Source organism: Microcaecilia unicolor, chromosome 9, assembly GCF_901765095.1.
Source record: "Microcaecilia unicolor chromosome 9, aMicUni1.1, whole genome shotgun sequence".
Classification (NCBI taxonomy): domain Eukaryota; kingdom Metazoa; phylum Chordata; class Amphibia; order Gymnophiona; family Siphonopidae; genus Microcaecilia; species Microcaecilia unicolor.
In genome coordinates this window covers 206,833,164-206,850,502 of record NC_044039.1, presented here as the reverse complement: position 1 = coordinate 206,850,502, position 17,339 = coordinate 206,833,164, and the positions used below count along the sequence as shown (strand labels likewise).

Here is a 17,339-nt window from a genome sequence, read left to right as displayed (position 1 = left end):
GCTCATCCGTAATGGGTGTTCTCCATAGACAGCAGGATGAATCAGACTCACACACCCACCTACCTTCCCCAGGAATCGACTCTTGAGATCTGCATTAGATGGACAGAACTTGTAAGGTAGCAGTTGTGTGGGACATCCCAGGCATGCTGAAATAATTTCTAGGCATGTCTGAGCAGTATCGTTCGTATCTGTTCAAAGGAGCTGAAAGGTTTCTTTGATTTAACATTTTCAAGGTCTTGTTAGCAAACCCAACATAGGGAGAAGACTTTTCCTATAGAATCAACAGCACTGTGCCATACAGGGACTCCTGAGGCAGGCCAGAGTGGCCGAAACACGATTTGTGTCGAGTCCATTTTTTTTTTTTGAATAATAAACTCTTGCTGTGAACTTGAGTCCAGTAGGAGTTTGATTGGCATCATCTATTTTGTCGCCTTCGCTGTTCCTTTTTCTTGGATTTTCCATTGCGGAGGTCCGCTTTCTTCTGTGTTTGGCGCTCAAAGAGAACTATGATCCATATTGGTGCTATTAAATGATGTCACATACTTCATTGTATTCTGCTGTGTTTAGAGAGCATCAGTGTTACAAATAGCCAACTTAACTTTATTATCCATTTTGTAACTTGCTTTTCTGAAAGAATGCACTCAGCATAAAGGTCTGTTTAAAAAATAAAATCTGTAACAGTGTGAGATAACACCCTTCATGCCACAGTTTCCTAAAAGGTCCACAGCAGGTCATAGTGTATATACTAGCAGGACTGTAGATAGCCCCAAATTCCAAGGACGAGAAGCGACTTTCAATACTAATTTTCTGTTTTTGCATTTCTTTTTCTTCTTCAGCTGGCGGTGCAAACAAACTAAAATGGTTTTTTAGTTGGCCACTCATCTGTGTGATGTATTTCACCATTCCAAACTGCAACAAACCACGCTGGGAAAACCTTTTCATGCTGACGTTCATTCTCTCCACTCTTTGGATTGCTATCTTTTCTTACATTATGGTATGGATGGTAAGTTGACATTTAAAAAAAATGACATAAAAATATAGGACACGGGATATAATGGCAGATAAGGACCCCTTATGCTTAATATTTAAAGCTATACTACTACTTGTGAGCAAGCGTATCAAGATGGTCTATAGTCTAATCAAAAAGATAGAAAGGAACATTGTTAATTTATAAGACAGAACAGCAAGACGGAATAGAAAAACAGGACAAGAAATTATGCCCATCTAGTCTGGCCAGTTTCTTTCCCGATTCAATGTCTTAGACCCAACTGAACTCTGAATTTCCCTCATTCTTCTTTGCAATTAAGGGTCATCTATACTTTTCCAAAGCTACATTGAATTCTCTCACTGTTTTTATCTTCACCACTTCCACTGGGAAGCTGTTCTGCCACCCTTTCGGTGACGTATTTTCTGATGTTGCTCCTGGGTCAGCACCCTCAGCCTTTCACTGTGATTTTAGATTCTGTTCTAACTATGAGAAGTGTTCTCCAGTCTTAGGTTGTTAAGGAGATTGAGAGATTACCTTAAACAGTACAATTTTAGATTAGTTATTCAGAGTATTGTGATTCCGTGATTCGATTATTGCAATGGACTGCTAATTGGTTTACCAAAAAATTTACTGAAGGCTTTGCCACAGCGAGAGTTACTGTAGGATATTCACTATATGAACACATTTCACTGGTGCTGAAACAGCTGCATTGGCTGCCCGTTGCACAGAGAATCACATTTAAGATTTTACTTTTGGTATTTAAAGTTTAGAATAATTGTGTATACTCTTTATTTGGCCTCTTTAATTTGTCTGTATGTCCCATCAAGAAATTTGAGGTTGGCTAATGTTTCTCTGTTGGCCCTCCCTAATAACTACCAGACTCCCTTGGCTGTCACTAGGGAATCTGCATTTTTCTGGCAGACTCCTGTTATATGGAACCAACTCCCTATGGAGTTGTGGGCAGAGGAATCTAAGCAGAAGTTTAAGGTTAAATTAAAAACGTATTATTTTTAGAGGCATTTGGTCCTGGTGGTTGATATGGAAGTAGCATTGGGAAGCCTGCAGGAGTTACTTTGAAAGTATGCCGAGTTTGGGGGATGTTATATGGGTGTGTGTTCTCTTTTTGAATGTTCTTTACAGGGGACATAAGACATCTCCCCCTTTTAACAAAATCAACAACAACAACTTAAGCAGACAGCTTCTTAAAGTTAACAAATACTTTTTTTTTTTCCACTTTAAATGTTTTTATTAAGTAAGCTTGAAAAACATACACACCATAGTATGTGTAAACATCAACTGTTGTTCAGGATTTAACACAGAGTCATCCCATCTGTTCCTCACTAATGCCCCAACAGTAACACAATAACTAACCATACAAGCAAACTCAAATCCTCGTATCCTCTGCAAACTGGAAAGGGCAATCCTCCTCCCCTCCCTCCCTTTGCAAATGATACTCCTATCCAGACCTTTGCAGCTCCCTATATCCCTTCCCTCCCCTCCCTTCCCTCCCTTCCCTCCCATCCCTCCCCCCCCTTCCCCCCTTCCCTCCCTTCCCCCCCTCCCCCCCCCTACCCACCTCCCACCTCCCTTTATGATTGTATTGTCTCTACCCACATTTTTAGCTGAGCCCATCCCCTCCTGCGCCTCAACTCACCATCTCTGCGATATGCCGTGAGTCTCTCCATCGTTATAAATTGTTCAAGCTTCCCCCTCCACTCGCCCATGGAAGGGGGATTGATGTCTCTCCACTTCCGTGCGACCAGGCACTTAGCCGCCGCCAAACCCCAGCGGACTAGTTTACTCCGTTCCCAAGATTCTCTGTCATTTAAAGTTAACAAATACTTATTGGTGTAAAACACAAGGCCCCAGCTTCATTTTATGGATGGTTACAGTATGTTACCCGAGCAATGAACCGTTAAACAAGGATTAGACAGCCCACCACATTCAGCAAGGTGTCAAGAATAAATTAACCCTCACTAATCAAATACCTTGCCCTGCCACAACAGCAAGAGCAAATAAGGAGACCTGGACCTCCAGGTCTGAGCTTGAGACCATAGGCCTAACATTGACCACCTGGTGAGTGTTAAGGCCTACTTCAAATGGCATCCTTTGAAGGTGCTCCTAGCTCAAGTACCGCCCCACCAGGGGAACCATCAAGTTCCCCCCACCACCACCATAAAAAGAAGCTGCAGTCCACATCATTGACTCAATGGCTTCCTGGTAGTCGTTCAACAATAAGTCCAAGCCAGTGTCCGATAGGTGCACACCGTCATGACCATACAGGCTTTGACAAGACATGTCCACCCAAAGATGTTGACTCTGGAAGCCCCCTTTTGACAGCAACTGTTTGGCCACCTGACAATTAAGCTTTATAACCACTTGTCCATCTCCTCTCGTCCATGCACCATTGTCAGGGAATCACAGACTATATGAAGTGTGTATCGGGGAACTAATCCAGGAGAACTGCCAAAACATCTTTGATAATGTTGACGAGTGGACCATTCAAGCAACTGGAAATGTCATTCCCTCCCAGGCGCAGCAAGAGAAGGTCTGGTCGCTTCTGCCGTTGCTTGAAATCCACCAGTAGAGACCAGGTCATGCCACCACATCCCCTGGTTTTCCCCCTTATGAAGGGTGAACTCTCTGCGACACCAGTCTGAGATGCAGTCCTCCAGTGCACCATGCCGCTCGTCTACCAACCCAATGGATAAAGGAGTGGCCCACAATTCAGACTGCATAAGCTGGTGAAGAATCTGCAAAAGACAAAAGCCAAGCAAGCCAAGACTTTTAAGGTTTCCTAATATATTTCTTAAATGCCCCAGACTTCCATCTCCCCAGTTGCTGAATTGCCTCATGTCCCAAACCCACTGCCTTGGTGTTGCACCAATGCGAAAGGAATGACTAGAATACAGGGCACTGTCAAGTCCCAGGTGACATACGACCATACTCTGCACCGCCGCAAACTGATACCTCATCAGAAGGGAGCCATCAGCGTGCGGCAAGAAAAAGGAGGAACCCTTAGTTGAAGGAATTGTGACACCTTGTAATGAGGAGAAGTGGACAGCCCAGAAATACAGTTTAGCGTGATAGAATTTTTTTTTTTTGTTACATTTGTACCCCGCGCTTTCCCACTCATGGCAGGCTCTATGCGGCAGGCAATGGAGGGTTAAGTGACTTGCCTAGAGTCACAAGGAGCAGCCTGTGCCGGGAATCGAACTCAGTTCCTCAGTTCCCCAGGACCAAAGTCCACCACCCTAACCACTAGGCCACTCCTCCGCTTCAAGCCAACTGATCCATCTTAGACTTGGCTATGGTTACATGAAGAGAATCAGATAAAAATTGGACATGTTCAATATGAAGCCCTTCTGCCTAATGAGAGGAGGACCTGGGCACCAATTCACAGTGTGGCGAAAAAAGCTAAGCTTACAGCAGTGTGAAAGAGCACCACCTCAAAGTGAGAAGCGTCCACCACAGGTAATGCAGTCCAAAAGGATAATAAGAGCTCATAAGAACATAGGAATAACCATACTGGGTCAGACCAGTGGTCTATCTAGCTCAGTATCCTGCTTCCAACAGTGGCCAATTCAGGTCACAAGTACCTGGCAGAAATCCAATTAGTAGCAACATTGCATGCTACCAATCCCGGGGCAAGCAGTGGCTTCTCCCAAACCCTTCTTAATAAAACAGACTATGGACTTTTCCTCCAGGAACTTGTTCAAGCCTTTTTTTTTAAACCCAGATATGCTAACCTGTGTTGCACATCCTCCGGCAGCATAATAGGCTGGTGGGAATCGGGCAAGGGAGGTTCATTGTGGCCCCAATGTTTAAGCATTCGTTTGACCAAAAATCCCACCACTGAATTACGCACACCACCAGCCTTGGCTTAAAAAAAAAAAAAAAAAAAAAGCAAAACCTGCGATGTGTTGCAAGACCGCTGCCTTGGAGTACCCTCTCTCCTTCACAAAAACAATATACTTTGCCAACAAGGTTCATCTCCACACCCATTGCTTTGCTGAAGGAATTCATCAACCTGACCCATCGGAATAACCTGACAAGCAAAATTCAATGAACCAATCGGTGACTGCAACAAGCGTAACTGAGGCTTACATGTGTCCCGCACCCTATAAATAAGAGCCAGGAGATCAGAGATCTTTTTTGCGGGCATCCTGGTGATCATGCGGGCTATGTCAATCTTAACACCCAAGAAAATCAGAATCTCATCTGGGCCCTCCATTTTGTCCTTAGGTAGTGATATGCCAAATTCCTCTGCAAATTGAAAGAAGACAGTCATCGGCCTCTGACACACCTCAGAAGAAACAGGACCAACAAAAAGAAAGCAACAACGGCAAAGGTGAATCAGGGTAGAAAACCCCAACCGTTGCACATTTGTCATGCACTTACCAAAATAATACAAATCACCAAACCGAAAACCAAGGAGAGGAAAAGAATCAGGATGCATGGACAGCAGATGAAAAGTGAATTCAATATTTAATTGGGCCATCAAGGTCCTCGGGCCGCATCTGTGAACAAGCACCTGTTCGAAGGAGGCATAGTGCACTGCCAGTATTTGCCATCATTAAGAAAGAGGCCTGGAGGATATGACAAATTGTGGATTAGACTGTATTTTCCTGGTTCCTTTTTAGGTATAACCATGAGCGATGACAAATGCATGGCAGTAAATGGAGAGGACGCAAAGGAGCCCACAGTCCTACCCAACTCCTATCTCCTCCCCCATCATGGTCAGAATCACCCTGGCCATCTTTGAGGAAGAAGCAGAATTGCGCACCGTCTGGGTTACAATCAAGCTATGATATGGAATATGAAAACCAACTGAAAACCCCAGTAACAATATATCGGCCACTTCCTTGTTTGGGTAAACTCACAACCATGGGCACAGGGCACTTAAAGAAATAGGAGTGAGTGGCAAATTGTTAGGCTCACTGCTTAGAAGGTTGGGAAACTGGGGGGAGAGGTTTTCTTGGAACACTTGGGCAAAGGGTGTGATGGTCCACACTCTGCACACACGTGTTGAAATTTGCAATCAGCAAAGGGGCACCCAGCCTTGTTATATCACCAGCACAAGTCTGAAGGACAGGATGAACCCACGGCTGCTGCGCAAAAGGAACAGTTCAAACCTGAGGGAATTCCAGACATCTTGGAGGGAACTGAACAGCCAACAGCTTTCTGCATATGCGTTAACCACAAATTAATATCCTGGGTCCTTCCATCGTCATAAAACTCTTCATTGTAATTGAGCCAACACCATCTCCTATAGTGGTGGTATGCATCGAAGATGGTGTCGGTGTATCTGAGAAGCAAGCCATACTGAGCAGGGTGTTCATGCCCCCAAACAGTAGCCACATGTAGGAAAGACTGCATCCAATTAATGACATTCCTAGAGACTGTCTTGACCTTCAATGCAGAGTCCGATTTGGATAACTTCTTACTCTTAGACTTGCGTCGACCCTGCATTAGCAAAAATATATCTTTGCAGGTCCTTCTTTTAATCTTTTTCCTTAGTAACTTGGGAACTGCTTCCCCCTACAGCTCAGTCAAGGAAACCATGGCCAGGAGCACTCTACCTCTGGAGTAAAGACAGTGGAGTCCCCGCTGCACCCTGTGGAAGAGGGCATCCCAGACAAAGAAGACGAAGGGGAAGAATTAGACGAGGAAGAACTTGAAGATGACGAAGAATGCCTACGCCTGTCTCCTTTCCCCTTCCTGTGTCTAGAAGCCCTCTTGGATTTCTTAGATTTCCTTTCATTACTCAAACCCAAATTGTCCCCCCCCCCCTCCAAAAAAAGTTGCTGCCACAAGGGCTGTAGCCTTACCCGATGGAACAGTCAGTTGAACAGCTCTGAGGCCAGGTGAAGAAGATGAAGCAAGCTCCTCTGCCAATGTAACAGGATCATGATGTCTGGAACCATGACAGTGAGGGTCCGGGCCAGATGTAGAAGGCGCTGGAATGGAGACGTGTGGATCCTCCTCAACGAGCTGGGCCTGGGAATCATAAGAAGAGGAAGGAGCAGCATCTGAGGCCATACCCGAACACCCATGCCTAACCTTACTTCACCCACGCCCATAGTTCTCCCCACACAGGAGGAGGGAGATCCAACTTCCCAACCCCAACGGGGCATAGTGGGTCCCCACCAGGATTGGGGTGGCCATGAAGGCCTGGATCTTCAGCTCCTATGCCAGGAAGGAGGGGGAAGAGGGCCCCATTCATCCTCAGCATACTCCTCATCCCCATCTTGCTCATCAAATTGAGGCCCGGGGGGCTATTCCCTTTCCCATGATCCCTGTTGACCACCCCAAATCTGGGACCTACCACCACTGTGCCTCTGAGAAGGGAAACCTCTGACCTGAAAGGGAGGTGAACCAGTTGCAGCAGTCACCAGAAGCTCCTCACCTTGCCTCTGCATGCCATTGTGCAGGCATTTCTCAGGGCCTGCCCCAGAAACAGGAACCCTTCCCCCCCCCCCCCCCCCCCACCAACTTTTTTGATGTTTTTTTTCTTCCCCAGGGTATCAGCATCGGTAGCAATTGCAGCTCTTGCAGCTGCTTTGGAAACCTGGGGAGGGATGGAAGCAGAAACCAGGGTCAGACCCAACTGACTCGCCGGTCAGGAGACTCTGAGAAGGAATCGCCTGCGAGCAGGGAGAGTTCAGCCTGATCTGGCATTGATGCATGCTCTTCTACCATAATCAGAGGAAATGCTGCAGCAAACAGGATGCATCCGAGAAGCAGGAAGCATCATGCTCCAAGGAGACCACCCCTTTTATGTCCCTCAGCCTGGTTCCACCCCAGGGACCAACCCTTTCCTCTTGGAAGCAGCCTGGGCTGGGCCGACATCAGGGGGGGGGGGGGGGGGGCTCTGGACTGACCAGTCGCCCTTGTCGACTTCCTATCCTGACTGGAGTTCTTTTCTTTTAATTTTGATTTGTAAACCACTCTGGATAGTTTGAAAAGGGTGGTCTATCAAGTGTATTAAACTATTAAAGTATTGGTTATTATCGCTTCAAGTTTCAAGATTTCTCAGCCCTCTAGAACTCTATGATCTGCACATATGGCATTGGTAGATGTTCCTTCTTTCCATGTTATTAGACTGGAGGAGTACTGGTCATCAGTTTTCTATGTAATTGGTTCAAAGGTATGGAATGCATTACCATATCAACTCCGAACAGTGCAAAATATAGCTGTGTTTAAAAAGAGACTAAAATCTTATGTACTTATGTACTTATTTCAGCAAGTGTATGGAGAGGCTTGAAAAGATAGCAGATGATACTATAGATTTTAATTATATATTTTTTATGGAGAACAGAATTTAATGCTGGATAGATATTAACTATGTCGTTGTAATGTAATATTTAATTTATAATGCGTTATTTTGTGTATGATTGTACTGATTGTGTGTACTAGATTTTATCCACCTAGAATACTAGATAGAGCAGATTATAAAATATAACAAATAAATAAATCTATCTTCTACTCTCTGGCTACCTTTCGAAATCTTGTAATGCTCTCATAATGGGGTGGTGAACAGGATGGCTGTCCTGGATGATATCTAGCAAAGAGCATCAGGCAACACTCCACCTAACTTACTCCTTCCATTGGCTTTCCACCTTCCCTGTCCTCCCAGGTTGAACTTTCATCCCTACAGGCCAAAGGCAGGTGACACATATAATCCGATATCATTATATGCTACATCAAGGCTAAATCTTACAATAAGAACTGTGAGATTAGAAGCATTTCCTGCTGCTGGCCAGTAGGGATGCACGGTGGGAAGGGTTGGCCTGTTCATCTCGGGAGTATGGGAGGGTGGGAAACCCGAGGGAGGGAGGACATTAGGGGAAAGAGCTTGGGAAGGACAAGCCAATGTGAGAAGGGAGAGAATAGCATTTGGAAGGAATAAGGATGTGAAGGGGAGGGTAGAGCCTCTTTAGAGGGAGTGTCTTCAGGGAGGAGAGGTTAAAAGGGATAAAGTGTGTCTGGAAGTAGGGGGGGTGAGGAAAGGGACAGGTAGAAGGAGGTCTAACATCTAGTTGCAGGGAGGAAACAGTTGCAAAGAGGGGCAGAGTATCTGTAGTGAGGAAAGATGCAATTGCAAAGGAGAAAGGACTGTCTTGAATAATTATTTAATATTAGAAAGAACTAATTAGACGTAATACTGAAAGAAATATGCCTGAACTACTCCATTAAATATTGTCTTAGTAAGAATACTTAATGAATGACTTATCTAAATAAAGCATATACTCATAAAACAAGTCCAATACCATCTGAAATCTCCCAGTCCCTTCTGATTACCCATCCACTAAGCCTTGAATACATACAGAGCTCCTTGTACAGGTATGGGTAGAAGGAGTGGAGGGAGGAATTGAGAAGAGGAAAATAGTGTTTGAAGTGAAGGGGAAAGGGACCTATGGAGGTAGAGGGGTAGGGATATGATATGAAGGATCTGGAGGGGGCTAGTAAAGGATTGAGAGAGAGCATATAAAAGGACTTGGGAGAGATTGTGGAAAAGCAATTGGAGAGGAGGTGAAAGTGGGCAATGGAAAGCTGAGTATAAGTAAGAGAAGAAAGGGGTTGTATGCCAGGAAGTGTTAAATAAATTTAAACACAAACAGTATTTTAATGTGTGCTTATACACTTTCAAGGGACATCTCACAGACCAAATGGTCTAAACTTTGTCCCACTTCCTCGAATCATCGCACACTTACGTTATAACATTTTTTTCTTCAGCAATGCTCACAAAACTGTTTAATTTAAAGTGAAAAGCATCACTTAACTTTCAGAGCTTCTTGGGTCCCGACATGGGCCATGTTTTGCGTTGGAGCTGTCTCAAGGAACCCAACTGCAAATACTCTCTGATTGTGTGGAATCCTTGAAAGCACAAAAGCATCAACATTAAAATCACAGTGTAGACTTCAAAAACAATCATTAATTTCATCAACTACAAGCAAGATCAAAGTAAAAAGGAAAGGCAGGGGGTGAGGGTGGTGGTAATGCCCCTGGCCTTTGAGCTGGGGAAACTGTGCTGAATGGGTTTTTTTTTCCCATGTACATAGAAATAACTAATAAGTTCTACAATCCCATGACTCTCCCGGGCTCTCTTGAATTCATTTATAGCCAGTATAGTTGAGAAATGTGTTTAATCCCGAACAAGTTGAAACCTGTTTGATTTCTGCTTTGTTTAACCTCTTATAAAGTGCCTGGTGTTTGCTGTCTATTTGGGATCGGAAGGTCTGGCAAACTGCAGCAGCGATACACGTCTGGCAGTGGCACACTGTGGAACAATTCCTATGAACATGTATACCTTGGAGGAAAGGAGAAACAGGGGTGACATGATACAGACGTTCAAATATTTGAAAGGTGTTAATCCGCAAACGAACCTTTTCCGGAGACGGGAAGGCGGTAGAACTAGAGGACATGAATTGAGGTTGAAGGGGGGCAGACTCAGGAGTAATGTCAGGAAGTATTTTTTTTCACGGAGAGGGTGGTGGATATGTGGAATGCCCTCCCGCGGGAGGTGGTGGAGATGAAAACTGTAATGGAATTCAAACATGCGTGGGATAAACACAAAGGAGTCCTATTTAGAAGGAATGGATCTATGGAATCTTAGCGGAGATTGGGTGGCGACGCCGGTAATTGGAGAGTAAAACCAGTGCTGGGCGGATTTCTACGGTCTGCACCCTGATCATGGCTGAATAGATATGGATGAGCTGGAATGTAAATTTTAAGGGGATGCTACATTAGCTTCAGAACTTAGTACAAGAACAGTGCTGGACAGACTTCTACGGTCTGTGCCCTGAGAAAGGCAAGGACAAATCAAACTCGGGTATAAAGTATCACATACCATGTAAAATGAGTTTATCTTGTTGGGCAGACTGGATGGACCATACAGGCCTTTATCTGCCGTCATTTGCTATGTTACTATGGGTCACAGGGCACAGAAGGGTTCAGCCTCAAAATAAGCCATCTTACTGGAGAATTTTAGCTCACCTAGTTTCTCTGTCGGGATGAAAACGTGGAGCGTAGCCTATTAGTTTTCTTCTCCCTGTTTCTTTACTTTTCCTGATACTTCTATCTATACAGCCAACTCAGATGTTTATTGGCTAGGTTCTGCACCGGTGTTTGGGGAGGAGGGGGGGGGGGGGAAGCAGAGAACAGGGCAGCTGCCCTGAGCCCCATATCTCCAGGGGGCCTTCGTCGTCCAGCATATCTTCCTCCCCACCCCTGTGCAACATCTCCCTCCCACCCCTTCTCAATCTACTTCAAAATGCATTTTTCTTCATAGGGTTCACCAATGCGACAGTGATTCTGATATGCTGCCAACCCTGAAGGTTTCCCTCTGTCATATTATGCCTAGGCAGAAACAGGAAGTTGCAGGGGAGAGGGGATGCAGCAGTAGGAAAGTTCCAGGGCTGGACCTGTTTTAAGATAGACCAGGGGAGAAAGGAGCAAATGCTGGGGATGGGGGAGGGCACTAGAGGAAGAAATGATGTGCCTGGGGACAGAGGGGAGGGAGAGAGAGATAGTGGACAATGGGATGGAGGGAGAGAAGGGAAGAAGAGATGTTAGACCCAGGGGTCTATGGGAGGAAGGGAGAGATGAGGTGTTGGATAATGGGAGGAAGAGAGAGGGGAGAGATGTTGGATCCAAGGTGGAAGGGAGGGAGGGAGAGATGCTAGACAATTGGAGGGAGGGAAGAGAGATGGAGATATGCTGGACCATGAGGGGGGTAGAGAAAGAGAAGGTGAGATGGCAGACCACAGGGGGAGCAAGAGGGAAGAGAAAAGTGACAGGAAGAAGTCAGGCTACAAGGGTGGGAGACATGGGCATAGTTTGACAGTTTCATATGGCGGACCAAAGGGTGGGGCGTGACACATTAGCATATTCATTTGAATATATACATCTTATGCATATTCATTATAGTTATTCAAAACACACACAAGCCTAAAATACTGTATATGAAGCCAGCATATATGTGTGTGTGTGTGTGTGTGTGTGTGTGTGTATGAACACTGGTAAGAGAGAAACAAAAATTATTCTTTTTCTCCTGTACTCTGCAAAATAAAAAAAACTAAAAATGGGCGGTAGTGACCATCAAACGGTTTGGTTCGATATGACAGCTGAAGTGGAGGGCGGCCACTCTAAACTCAAAGTCTTCGATTTCAAGCGTGCTGATTTTAGTAAAATGGGGGAATATCTGAGGAAGGAGCTGATGGGCTACAAATCACTCAGAATGCTGCCATAAAACTATTATCCAATGCAAGGAAATTCGATCACATGACCCCTTCCCCCTTTACTCCACAAGGGCCAAGGTAGCCGACCCTCTCCAACAATCCCTGGTATTCTAGTGCATCCTCTCCGTGAACTTCCCCAGATCTGCTCCACGCGCCTTAAAGACTGGACAGGCAAGAGCGATGCCCGCTTCCTCTTGCCTCTGGTGCCGCCATCCAAAACAGTGGTGCCTGACCCCTAGTGGTGTGATATGATACATCACACCATCAAAGACTTTGTCCGGTCAATAATGAGTCTTTGTGTATCTCTGGATACATATGAACTAAAATCAAGGACAGAAATGTTACACTTGGGAATTATTGCTTGGAGATAATGTTTTATGCAAAGAGTTAATTTGTTTTTCTCAATGCTTGGATGGATTTCAGAACTAGCTGTAGAGTGGTGATGAAGACATGATCATTAACGTGCAGGATATTAGTAAGGTTCTTGTCAAACTCCTTCTTTGCATCGAGAATCCAGATACAGCTTGTTCTTTATTTCCTTTTCGCAAGGATCCTGTTCCACTCATATCCGCTGAGATTTTGACACTGTGTGCTCTAATTGCTTTTCTCCTTTTTTTTTTTAAATGTAGATACAGAAATGTGATGACTGTTTTGTTTGATAGCACGAAATTATCACACTGCATTTTGAGGGGATTTTCCCTAGACCATTATAACAGGGGGTGACTGAACCTGTCAACTAAATTACATAACAGCTGCAGTTTTAACACATTTTATGTATTCACTAAACAAAAAGGTCATGACGTCTTAAGTTGCACCCATGTGAGATAGCAGCTCAAGTTCTGGGCTTGTGGTGAAACCGTGCCAATAACAGTCCGACTGAGCCAGTCTACAGCTAGGGTGTTGGAGCTGAAATCAACGTTTCTGGTCTCCAGAAATCCAGCTTGTGTCCATTATTTATCGAAAATCTTCATGTTGATTCTGTAAATATCAGGTCCTTAAAAGAATTCAGGGGCCCTTTTACAAAGGCCTGCCAAAATGTGGCCTGCAGCAGTGTGGGCACGTGGTTCTGGTGCGTGCCGGACCCCTATTGTACCGCGTCTGGAAAAAAGGGATTATTTTAATGTGCTGGAAAATGGACGTGTGGCAAAATGAAAACCCAGTACGTGTTCGTTTTTGGCCTGAGAGCTTACTGCCACCCATTGACTTAGTGGTAAGGTCTCACGCACTACCTGGGTGGTAAACATGCAGCACGTACCAACTGCCATTTACTTCTGGGTAGGTGCCTTGTGGTAGAAAATAGAAAATATTTTCTACCATATGTTTTCGGGGCATACCAAATTTGGACTTCCCTATGAAGAAAGACTAAGGAGGCTAGGGCTTTTCAGCTTGGAGAAGAGATGGGTGAGGGGAGACATAATAGAGGTATATAAAATAATGAGTGGAGTGGAACAGGTGGATGTGAAGCTTCTGTTCACGCTTTCCAAAAATACTAGGACTAGGGGGCATGCGATGAAACTACAGTGTAGTAAATTTAAAACAAATAGGAGAAACTTTTTCTTCACCCAACGAGTAATTATACTCTGGAATTCGTTGCCGGAGAACGTGGTGAAGGCGGTTAGCTTAGCAGAGTTTAAAAAGGGGTTGGACGGTTCCCAAGTCCATAGACCGCTACTAAATGGACTTGGGAAAAATCCACAATTTCGGGAATAACTTGTATAAAATGTTTGTACGTTTGGATAGCTTGCCAGGTGCCCTTGACCTGGATTGGCCACTGTCGGGGACAGTATGCTGGGCTCGATGGACCTTTGGTCTTTTCCCAGTATGGCATTACTTTTGTACTTATGGAATTATTGCCTGGGGCACATGGTAGCTGGGCAGTAATGCCGATTAGGCGCGCGCTGGACACGTGTAGGCCCTTGTGTGCCTTTGTAAAAGGGCCCCTCAGTTTTCTCCAGGACCAGCATGGCAAATTACATTTCTGCAACATTTATTTGTTTTATTAACCACCTTTATGAACACATTCACCCAAGGTGGTGTACAGCAGGTATTTTCAGACATATTTTTTGGTTACTTTATGTGTTTGATGAAATTATAAAACTTGTTTTAAAAATTTGTCTGACTGTGCTTCAGATTAAATACCTTGACTTTAAAGTTTAAAAGGGGGCATTTTTCTATTCTTCATTATCTTCAGTTTCTCTATCACTTCTGCTACAGTACAAGTTTGTTTGTGTGTGAGTGAGAATAACGCAGTATAATCGAAAGCCGAACTTGGACGTTTTCAACTGCACTCCATCGCGGAAGCGTACAAAGTTGACGGGGGCGTGTCAGAGGCATGGTGAAGGCGGGACTGGAGTGTGGTTATCACCCGAACAGAGATGGGCGCCTTTCGCCGATAATTGAAAAAAAGTATGCGTTTGTAGCTAGAATTTAGGGCACTTTTCCTGGACCCTGTTTTTTCACGAATAAGGCCCCAAAAAGTGCCCTAAATGACCAGATTACCACCAGAGGGAATCGGGGATGACCTCCCCCTGACTCCCCCAGTGGTCACTAACCCCCTCCCACCACAAAAAAATGATGTTTCACAACTTTTTATTTTCACCATCAAATGTCATACTCACCTCCCTGGCAGCAGTATGCAGGTCCCTGGAGCAGTTGTTAGGGGATGCAGTGGACTTCAGGCAGGTGGACCCAGGCCCATCCCCCCCTACCTGTTACAATTGTGCTGCTTAATGCTTATTAGTCGTCCAACCCCCCCAAACCCACTGTACCCACATGTAGGTGCCCCCCTTCACCCCTTAGGGCTATAGTAATGGTGTAGTGTTGTGGGCAGTGGGTTTTGAGGGGGATTTGGGGGGCTCAACACACAAGGGAAGGGTGCTATGCACCTGGGAGCTCTTTTACCTTTTTTTTGTTTTTGTAAAAGTGCCCCCTAGGGTGCCCGGTTGGTGTCCTGGCATGTGAGGGGGACCAGTGCACTACGACTCCTGGCCCCTCCCACGAACAAATGCCTTGGATTTATTCGTTTTTGAGCTGGGCGCTTTCATTTTCCATTATCGCTGAAAAACAAAAACGCCCAGCTCACAAATTGTCGAATAAAACATGGACGTCTATTTTTTTCGAAAATACGGTTCGGTCCGCCCCTTCACGGACCCGTTCTCGGAGATAAACGCCCATGGAGATAGACGTTTTCGTTCGATTATGCCCCTCCACGTAGGGAAAGTGGGTAGTGACTTTTCTTCATTTTTTTTAAATTTTATATTTTTTAAAGTTTGTCAATAAACCAAGCAAAACATATTTGTAAGGAAAATCTGCTGCCGTCAAGATAAATTACCCAATAATGAAAACATGGTAGCTGACCTTTCTTCATTTTATTAGTAAGGCAAATATGTACCACTGTTGTTTTTTTGCATTTTAATAAGATGTAATGGCTGAAGGAGGGGGAAGCATTTGTAAACAGTGCATCAAAGGGACAATGTCATTCCTTTTCCCAAACCAAAGCAAACTGATTCTCCTAAAGAGGTCTATGGTTGTTATGGATATATAAAGTTAAGTGAGGATGACACAGGACATAATTTGTACCTTTTCTAAATTCTGATCGTGATTTCTTCTGAACAGAAATCTAAGGTTTCTTATGTAGTTAGCTTGCTGCCTCTCCCTTTTGAAGCTCACAAATTTAGCCTTTAAATAGAACAGAGGCCCCTCCTTCCCTGTGGGCTAGTAGTTATTCATGACCTTAAATTTAGGAATTTAAGGTCTCATTCGGAAGCACTGCCTGCTTTTTATCCTCAAGCCAGAAGAAGTGCAGAGTACATTGTCAAGCAGGCCTGCTGAATGTTGATCCTCGAGGACTGCAACCCAGTTGAGTTGTCAGGATTTCCACCATGAATATGTATGACATCTGTTTGCATACAGTGGAGGCAGTTCATGCAAATAGATCTCATGCATATTCATTGAGGAAATCCTGAAAACCTGACTGGGTTGTAGACTTTTTGATGACTGCTATTGAGCACACCTGCCATAAAGTAAACAGAGCTATTGATAGCATTTGCTAAAGCCGGGTTTTCAGCACTCTGATTTCTCTTTCACATGCAGGTGACGGTGATCGGATACACCCTGGGGATCCCCGACGTTATCATGGGCATCACTTTTTTAGCTGCAGGAACCAGTGTACCGGATTGTATGGCCAGCCTAATAGTGGCAAGACAAGGTGCGGTTTTTTAAACTATTTATTTTCCAACATTTCAGGTTTTTTTTTAATTTATACTTTCCCAAGAAGAGATGCTTATGAGATTACTAGGTCTGCGTGCTTAGTTTATGCAAGGCGTAGTGCCTCATAGGGTGCACGGAGCCAAAAATAATATGGCGCCGTGCCCTGACGGGCATGCCCACCAAGCCCCAGCGGGGGGGCGAGCGAGGGAAGGGACAGGCCCTATCGCCAGAGGCTCCCCGCTGGGCAACGGGAGGAGCTAGAGAGGGGCTTAAAAGCCCACGCTGAGAGCCGGGCTGATCTCTTACGGTCGCCACGGCCAGCTGCGTGTCTCCTGCTTTATGTCTCCTGCTTTCACAAAATTTTCAGTGCGTGTCCTGGGATCCAAAAGAATCCTTAGAAAGATTCAGATGCATGCTTGCTCAAAAATGAAAGGTTCCATTAGGTCAGTGTTGAACTCACGGGCATAGTTTAGAGAGGAAATATGGTAGGGAAGTCCTCCCTCCATTCACCCCCTCCCCCCTCCAAAAAAAAAATACTTAAAATGCTTTGCTCTTCCAAATTCAAAATTTGGTCTAAGAATGAGCTGTACCTTATTCACTGGTCACCATCACGTAGGACACACTCTGAAGTCTTGTGCTTCCAAAAGCGGTAGCATCCATGTTTCTTGTTTCGTTTCCTGCATGACTGGGCTGCATGTTAACACAGACCAGGACACAAGAAAAACCTGAGCAGCTGCTGTTGGTGCTCAGCATTACATAGTAACATAGTAGATGACGGCAGAAAAAGACCTGCATGGTCCATCCAGTCTGCCCATTACAAACTCATATGTGTATACCTTACCTTGAATTTGTACCTGTCCTTTTCAGGGCACAGACCATATAAGTCTGCCCAGCAGTAT

At 44.8% G+C, this 17,339-nt stretch overlaps 1 protein-coding gene across 1 annotated transcript in view; it reads left to right on the top strand.

Moving 5' to 3' along the window:
• SLC24A4 (solute carrier family 24 member 4) overlaps positions 1–17,339 on the top strand; it is a 198,162-nt gene that overhangs the window by 167,864 nt on the left and 12,959 nt on the right. The window contains exons 12-13 of the mRNA XM_030214085.1: positions 837–1,003; positions 16,324–16,438. Coding sequence (XP_030069945.1) covers positions 837–1,003; positions 16,324–16,438 — 282 coding nt within the window. The remainder of the gene's footprint in view (positions 1–836; positions 1,004–16,323; positions 16,439–17,339) is intronic.